Raw genomic sequence first — 9,387 nt, forward strand, 5'->3', positions numbered from 1 at the left:
TTCTCTTCTGGTGCTGAGATGCAAACACAGGAGGCTGTGGTCTATGCCACTGTCTCTGAATGATAAAGCCCTGATGAAGCGCAGAGGGTCTGACTGTACATCCAAAGTGCTTTACATAGGAGTCCTCTCTTCTCAGCTTAGCTTTGACCAGTCTCTTTAGGTTCTGCTAGGAATATTTCACTTACTCAATAATTCATTTATTCAAGTATTTCACCACAGATACAACACCCATTTATGATGAACACATTCCATACAATGATAGAGAAGGAAAGTACCTCAACATATATTACAAACCTCAGGTAATATACTACTCAATTTTGAAAAACTGAGAATTGTTCCTTTAAGATTAGGAACACAACAAGGATGCCCACTCTCACCACTGTTATTCAACATAGTAATGGAAGTTCTAGCTAGAGGAAGAAAAAGACATAAAAGGTACCCAAATAGGGAATGAAGAAGTAAAACAGACATAATTTTCAGATGACATAATTCTATATAGAAAACCCTAAAAATTCCAACACAGAATATTAGAAACATAAACAAATATAGTAAAGTTGCAGGATAGAAAATGAACATACAAAAATATCTGTGTATTCCTATATACTATCAATTAACTATTAGAAAAAAATGTGAGAAAAACAACAATCCATTTGCAATTGCAACAAAAAGGATAAACTATCAGGAATAAACTTAAAAAAGTGAAGGATCTATACACTGAAAACTACAAAACATTGTTAAAAAAAAACTGAAGAAGACACAAAGAAATGGAAAGACATTCCATGTTCATGGAAGATTTAACATAGTTAAAATGGCCATATTGCATGCAGCAATATACAGGATTTAATGCAATCCCCATCAATATTCTAATGGTATTTTTCAAAGAAATAAAACAAAAAATCCTATTTGTATGAGACTACAAAAAAAAAACACACAAAAAAACAACAACCCTGAATATCCATAGCAGTCCTGAGAAAAAAGAACAAAGCCAGAGGTATCACACACCATGAATTCAAAGCTACAATAATGAAAACACTATGGTACTGGCAGAAAAACCGGTACATAGACCAATGGAATAGAATTAAAAGTCCAGAAATAAACCTATGCATACATGGGCAACTAATTTTCGACAAAGGAACCAAAATCATACAACAGAGAAAGAAAATCCTTTTTAATAAATGGTGTTGGAAAAATTGGAAAGCCATATGCAAAAAATGAAACTACACTGCTATCTAACTCTATATACAAAAATGAACTCAAAATAGATTAAGAACTTGAATATAAGACCTGAAAACAATAAATACATAGAAGAAAACATAGGCATTAAATTTATGGACCTTGTTCTCAGAGATTTTTGTGAACATGATCCCAAATGCAAGGGAATTAAAACCAAAAATAAATGACCATGACTACAACAAACTGTGCTTCTACACAGCAAAATAAACATCATCAAAATAAAAAGGCGATCAGCCTAATTAGAGAAGATATTTACAAACAATACCTCCAATAAAGGGCTAATACCCAAAATATACAAAGAACTCATACTACTCAACAACAAAAAACGATCTAATTAAAAAGTGGACGAAGGACCTGAACAGATACTTTTCCTAAGAAGACTTACAGATACATGAAAAGATGCCCAACCTCACTGGCTATAGGGGAAATGCAAATCAAAACCCCAATTAGATACATCTTACATCTATTAGAATGGCCACTATCAATAGGATGGAAATAACAAATGCTGGAGAGACTGTTGAGGAAAGAGAACCCTGTACACTGCCGGTGGGAATATGAACTGGTGCGGCCTCTATGGAAAACAGTATGGAGGTTCTTCAAAAAACTAAGAATAGAGCAGCCACATGGCCCAGCAATCCCTCTTTTGGGTGTCTACTAGAAGAACTTGAAAACACTTGTTGTAAGGATATATGCACCTTATGTTCATTGCAGCATTATTTACAATAGCCAGGACATGGCAATAGCTTAAGTATCCTTTAGTGGATGATTGAATAAAATGCGGCACCTATATACAATGAAATACTACTCAGTCATAAAAAAAGACAAAATATTGCCATTTGCCACAACATGGATGCATCTTGAGAGTATTATGTTAAGTGAATTGTTAGGTGGAAAGGACAAGAAAAATATTATTTCACTCATATGTAGGATATGAAACAGAAAGCAACAAACAAATAGTACAACCCTTATAGATGCATACAACAGTATGGTGGTTACTAGAGGGGAAGGGGAGGTTGATAGGGTAAAGGGATTCAAATATATGGTGATGGAAGAAGATTAGAGTCTTTGCTGGTGAGCACAGAATGCAATATACAGATGTTGTATTATAGAACTGTACACCTGAAACTTATATAATGTTATTAACCAATGTTACCCTAATATACTTAAATTAATATATTTAAAAAAGAAAAAATTCACTTCTTATAAGCTGTATACATTTCTAGAGATAAGTGCTCTGGGCCTAATTGGAATGGATCCAACAAAAAATAATATTCAAGCAGAGAAAAGCAGCACCAAGGTCTTCTTTGCCATTTGAGGGAGCTAGCAAACACTTCAGTATTTACCAAGTATTTTAGCAAGCAGACTTAGGCTCAATTGTGTCACAGTCAGATCCTGAGTCAGAAATGATTTCATTGATCTACCCTACTCTTCAGTTTTAATGCCTTCATTGATTAGGCAACTGAGATTATGTGGGAAGAATATCATAACAGTTAAAAATGAATGTTCCTTTGAAGTGTAACTTAAAAGTGCTGTTGAAAAATGTTTGTATGTCAGAGATATTCAAAGACTCTCATTACTAATGTGAAGGATTCAGCTTTAATTACTCCCCCCATGATCACCAGGGTGGATGGAAGGTAGTCCTCCAGGTCAGGAATGTTTTTGAAATTATTGGGGTCACCTGGGATCAAACAGATAACCAGCACTAGTTCTTGAGAGGTCACTGGGTACCTCATAAAAAGGAATTTCAGGAAACCTGGGATTCCATGTAAAGGTCTGGACACTTAGAAAATGATCCCTTGGGAAAGTCATGCCCAAGCCTGTACCATGGGAATAGTCAGGGTTTCAGAACATGGCACCCCCACTTACTCTATGGAGTTCATTCTTTATCGTCTTTGATTTCTTCATTTGTAAAATGAGGATAACACCACTTAGAATAATTTACTTGATACACTTATTGTAAAGAGTAAAAAGACATGATATCTCCTAGTGTGGTGATTGCAGGGTGGGTGGTAGATGCAGGTGGAAAAGGGCATATAGGGCATAAATGGTGATGAATAAAATAAAAAATACATTTAAAAATAAAATTGAAAAACAAACAAAAAAAGAGGTGATGTCTCTAAAAGGCTTAGTAGAATACCTGATACATAAAAGTTGCTTAACAAATATCTGCTCTGTTTCGCTGTACGAGAGGTAAGAAGGATATGGGGTGGTGGAGTGAGGGAAATAAGGGTTTTCCTTCCATCAGTCTGCTTCAAGGTAGAGTAATTGCTTTTCTGTAACTCAAGTGAGAAACCTGCTCTAACGGGGCCCAGGGAGACCTAGGATGTACCAAACCACAACCCCAAGAGGAGCTGGGACTGACTGGTGGTAAGTACAGTGCACACGTCACACAGATTGACAGGTTCTAACACCCCTTTTCTCACTTTCTAACTGTGTGCCTTTGGCTAAGCTTTAACCTCTCTACTCTGTTCCCTGGATGTAAAGTGATAGTGATACCCATCTCACGGGGGTGCAATGGACCCCTCTCTGCTTGGCTGACCCATTTCGTCCATTCTCTGAGACTGGATTCTCCTCTCTCAAGGGAGGGCTCTTTTCTCTTTTTAACGTCTTATGTAAGAAATATTCCTTTTCTCTCTTTGCTATACAAACCAGAAAGTCATTTTGATTTATATATTTTTTACAATTTTCACCCTAATTGAATTTTCTCAGCTGAATGTACAGACGATTTTGTTTTTTATGACAGAAAATTCATTTATAATTCATTCATATTCTCTTTCTCTCTACAATCTCCCCCCACCGCAACCACCTCCCCAAAAGAAAGTTTCATAGTTTGGAGTAAGCCAACAGTATGACTAATGCACTTCAGACATTCCTAAAATTTTCACACAAGTTGAAAAAATTCTGCATTGTTTTGGGATACCAATAAGGACTTAGGGCAAAATACTATTCTACCAGGCTCTGCACTGTGCTGGAGGTTCTCTTAAGCACAGCATGGCAACCCTACAAACACTTTACCTTAATTTACAGATGTGTGAATATATGTGAATATGTGTGCGTGTATATGTGTATCTGTATGTGTACGTGTACGTGTGCGTGTACATGTATGTGTATGTGTATATGTATAAAATCTGTAACCGACAAAGTATAATCCAGGTTTCTTTTCAGAAGGAGCAACCAGCTCAAATGCACAGCTGGGTATGGCAGAAACACATAATTAGACAAATTGGATTTAAGAGTTACATAAGGTCTCAACTGAGCCGGTGAATGAGAAGCTGAATGAAACGCTGTGATTGCTGCTCTGGTGCCTTGAAAGAACAGAATATGTGGAAATGTGTGTTTGGGGCAAATAAAAGGCAATTACTGGGAGTTATGGGGTGTAGTTGGCATTCCATGAAAGTTAGACTATTCAATGTTTCGCAGTGGGCTGTGCTGGGAATAAAATGTCGTCCATGGCTTAAAGGGGGAGTCTGTTAGATATGTGCCTAAAAGGAAAGATTTGACAAATACTATCTTGGAGTTATATTTTTTGGGGAAGAAAGGAAGTAAAAAAAAACTTACATAATATATAATATCTCAATAGCTTTATAAAAATTCTTAGGGAATTTTAAGTACAAGGGGATACATTCTAGAAGTGAACCTTTCCAGCTACAGCAGGTATATTCAAGGGAAGATAACAAGAAAAGTCTATAGTTTCTGAATTTTTCACCAAGAATACTTAAACTAATGACTACATATTGAAGATATGCCCCCTTATAGGATTAGGAAGCTGAAACTAAATTACCACTTTTTTCTATTTGCAAATAATCTTATTTGCAAATTTGTCTCAAGGCAACTGAATGAAAAGTAGTTATTCTTCTCCCTCAACAATCTCCCAGAAATAAATGGGACAAGAAAGCAATTGTCTGAGACAGTCTTATTTTCTTAAAGAAAACATTCCGTATTAATTGACAAAGTATCTGAGTCCCCATGACACCAATGCTTATGGCATTTGGGGCTTGTCTCTCAGTGTGCGATTTAAAAATATATCCATAAAATCCTTGCCAATAATAATAACTTCTTGTCTGTTGATGCTGTCTATCCATTAAAATCTCTATTAGCAACCTCACATTTAGTTTGTTAAACCTTATAAAAAATGTTTTGAGCATCTTTAATTTGCAAAACACGTGCTAGAGACAGTGGCAAGTACAAAGATGAACAGACTGTCCTCCCTCACATTTATAATCTAGTGAGATATACAGACAATGGTGTTGTTGGACTTTGCCATGTACTTGATGGTTGTGCATCAGGATTTTTCATTTATTTTGATAAAGAAAATTATTTTACAGAGTATATTTTGCTTGTGTTACCATTGGAAGTATGTTTTGCTTGTGTTATAATTTAAAGTGTGCTTTGCTGTGTTATTTAAAAGGGAAATTATTTTATGTCACAGGTATGTCTTTGTCACCGTTATGGTGCTAACATAATAACACTAGAGGCCTGCTGCATGAATTTGTGCATGGGTGGGGTCCCTCGGCCTGACCGGTGATCAGGGCCGACCAGGGCCTGCCGGCAAGGGGGAGGGAATGCAGGAGGTTTGCTGTGGGAGCACACTGACCACCAGGGGGCAACTCCTGCATTGACCATCTGCCCTCTGGTGGTCAGTGCACATAATAGCTATTGGCTGGTCATCTGGTTGTCTGGTTGTAAAGGTTGCTAAGGCTTTTATACATATAGATATCACATAATGCTATTAAGCTGATGATCAAATAACTGTTTCTGCATTATTATGGACACAGTAGCTGGCAAAAAAGTCCTGATTATAAATCAAATGGAGACTCTTAATGGCAAGTAAAAATAAAATCTATGTAATCTGATGAGGACATATAACTACCAAGTTTTCTCATGTTTTACAAAACTATAAATTCTTGTCAATAGTTGTCTATGGAGTTATCAAATTACAAATGTCCTATTTGGAGAAGTAGCACTCCCCGCCTCCCCCTTACATATGAGAAAGCTTTTTGAAGTGGTATGTTTGCTAAGGATATAGCGACTGAGATAATCTAAGAGGAATGAAGGTTGGCAGAAGAACAAATATAATTATGTGGCTAGCTTCTGCTTCTCAGCTAAAACTCTTTTCCAGAGAAAGAAGGTAGTCTCACACATCCTAAAAACTTCCAAAAATGCCAGAGAGGGCAGGGGTTCAGTATAACTTTCCCTAAGTTAAGTGAAAGCTCTTTATCCTTGAGCAGGTAACCTGATACACCCTGACACAGAGAACTATGTTTTCTATAGTTCTGTGAATGTTTATTGAATTTAGGTACTTTATGTATTTTTCCAGGCCAACAACCATCATCAATCCTTCCTTCATTCCAATGACAGACAACAGAGAAATGCCTTAAATACAATACATTTCATTTGGTCTGGTCACTAGTAATTTTGTGATATTATGTCTTAATTCAGAATTCATTAAGACAAAAACAACAACAAAGAGAATGAAAGAAATAATCATTTGGAAGAACTCATTTATAGTTAAAAATCATAGCTCATCCTTCGGTGTGCTCCTGACTTTTGTTCCTATCAAGATGAGTAATGTTGAAATAGTGAATATTTTCTATTGTGTTAGAACCAAAGAGTTGTTAGGTCTGAACTGATAAAAACTTTTCTCCAAACTGAGTATTTATGGGCAGAATTTCTGGTTTGTAAGACCAAACTCAATGTTAATCTTATCAGAGAGACGAGGAATAAGAACAAAACCACAGACAAATTAAGGAAATAGAGACTTACTGTATCACGTTGCCTGTTATCTTTCCCTGATATTATCAAGAAGTAGTTCCATGTCAATAGTAGCAACAACACCAGCGGTATCATGTAGAGCTCAAAGTTCCACACAACAAAGAGGAAGAGCTGGAGGAGAGAGAAGAGAGAAAAAAAGATGAGTCAGCTCTAAATTTCATTAAATGGACTCTCTTGTCAATACTCCATTTTAAAACACACACACACACACACAAAATGTTTCAGAGCAAAAAGATTTATCTTGAAAACAAGGCCTTAACACCTGGAAGGCATTTTTCTAAAAGCACAAGTGACCTCTGGAAAGTCACAGGTAAGAGTTTTACTTTGTTTCATTTCTATGAAGAAAAAACTGATATCGTTACATTGTCAATGAGGCAATTTTAATTTTTCTCCTTCAGTGAAATTATTGTTAGGTTGAACAAAATAAAGTAAAAAAAAAAAGTCAGCAAAATGAGACTACATTGTCAGAAATAGCTGGTCTAGCTGCCTTGATAATAAAGAAAGAATCCCTATTTCATATCTGGGACTTTTACAAAAATCTCACTTGGATAATACAATGTCACAAGCATAATAGGCAGATGAAAATACCAAGTCTACACAAGAGAACCTCAAAGATTTCACATTATGAATAAAAGCACTGCTACCAACAAGTGGAAAAAAAGGGTTGGCTTACCAGTCAGCATTACCATAGAAATCAAAAAGCTCTTTTAAAAAAAGAATAATTTTGCCAGAGACACTTTTTAAATATCTATTTCTATTATCTTGTAAAACTACCTACTTCTCTAAGTATATAAATGATTTTTTTTAAAAATTATGAGACACCTTAGATTAAGAACTCACGTAGGTGGGCAGAAGGAACCATTCTAAGAGCATTTGCGTTGCAAATAACTAGCATTGGCTATACAGTGTGACTCTCCCACATCCCCACCAGGCTCTTATAATGCTGGACAGATCAGTGATGTTTCTGGGTCTGTGGCAGCTGCTGCTACATTAAGGTCCTGTTAAGTCAGATGGTAGCTGAGAGCCAGATCCTACTCCTGATGCTAACGAGCCTTATACCTTTCGGTGTCATGCATATTTTCCCTTTAGTTTCTTCCTCTGTAAAACAGGGATGACAAGAGGATCTACTTGAGAGGTTGTCAGAATTAAAGAGCCGAAACATTTTAAGGATTTAACACACTGCTTAGCATCCAGTAAGTGCTCAAAACACATTATTGTGTAGTAAGATCAATACCTTACAAAACTCAGAAAGTTAATTATTGACTAAGGTCCTCAGGTAATGCATATTTTAATAGTGAAAACTAGAAAGTCATCTGCCTGCTAGGATTTAGCTGCACCATAGCAGAAGTGGGAACTTGAGCCAGATGGTAACACAGACACCTTGCATTTGATAGACCTGAAGGGATAGGAACTTTACTTTGAGAACACTAGTGTCGGGAACAACAGCACAGGCCATTTGCAGTTTTCTTAATAAACCTGAGCCAAGTCTACAGTCTATTCAAATGGCAGAGAAAACGAGCCTGTGTGGAGAGGTGGAGGGACAGACCCCTAAAGGTCAGAAGAGAGGTTCTGAGCCTTGGAAAGTCACTCTACCTCACTGTTTTCAGTTCTAAACAGAGGTCTATAGATCTAACCACCTCTAACATACTTTCCCTAATATTTAAAGTGACTTTATGATATTACTGTATCAATCAGGGTTTTTCAAATGTTACATTTTGAAAATTATATATTTTACTGAATTATTTGATATTCATGAGCCAGATAGACACCAAAAGCATAAATAATGCTTTAGTAACCCAAGAAATAAATTTTGGACAGAATTACATGGTAACTATAGACTCAAGTTCCTGAATAAAAAAAGATGCTTCAAATATGAGCCTTTTCTTTCACAGAAAAGTAAAAAGACTTCCAGAGAAGAAAATATTTCCTTTTAATTTTTGAAATTGATACAATATTTATAAAGATGATATAATTATAATTGATGACTATGATTCTATTAAAATGTATTTTTAAGAGATATTTATTCAGGTAGTGAATTAAGGCAAATGTAGCCGTCATCAACACATGTAAAGAGAAATGATTTTTGGTTAGAATTCATACTAATTCTTTACACATTTATCTATAAATTTTAGGTAATCACTAGAACATAAGCTCTTATGGGTAAGAATTAATACATTTTCATTCTCAGTTCTATCCCCAGAGCCTAGAACAGTAGTGCTTGAGGCACAATGGGTACTCCATAAATATGTTTGCTGAATTAATGAATAAATGGATCCTGGGTTTCCAAGTCATTTAACATAAGTCTTCTTAATTATTTGTATTAGTAAAGGTACTATAGAGCCACTGTATAAAATCAAGCAACTTCAAGAAAATATATAAAGA

At 35.8% G+C, this 9,387-nt stretch overlaps 1 protein-coding gene across 11 annotated transcripts in view; it reads right to left on the reverse strand.

Moving 5' to 3' along the window:
• The window catches only part of MCTP1 (multiple C2 and transmembrane domain containing 1), a 422,223-nt gene that overhangs the window by 81,293 nt on the left and 331,543 nt on the right, over positions 1-9,387 (reverse strand). For all 11 annotated transcript variants that reach the window (XM_015571629.1, XM_015571627.1, XM_015571631.1 and 8 more), the window contains one exon: positions 6,997-7,116. In XM_015571629.1, the coding sequence (XP_015427115.1) occupies positions 6,997-7,116 (120 nt within the window). The remainder of the gene's footprint in view (positions 1-6,996; positions 7,117-9,387) is intronic.

This window comes from Myotis davidii, unplaced genomic scaffold (assembly GCF_000327345.1).
Source record: "Myotis davidii unplaced genomic scaffold, ASM32734v1 scaffold44, whole genome shotgun sequence".
In the NCBI taxonomy this organism is placed as follows: domain Eukaryota; kingdom Metazoa; phylum Chordata; class Mammalia; order Chiroptera; family Vespertilionidae; genus Myotis; species Myotis davidii.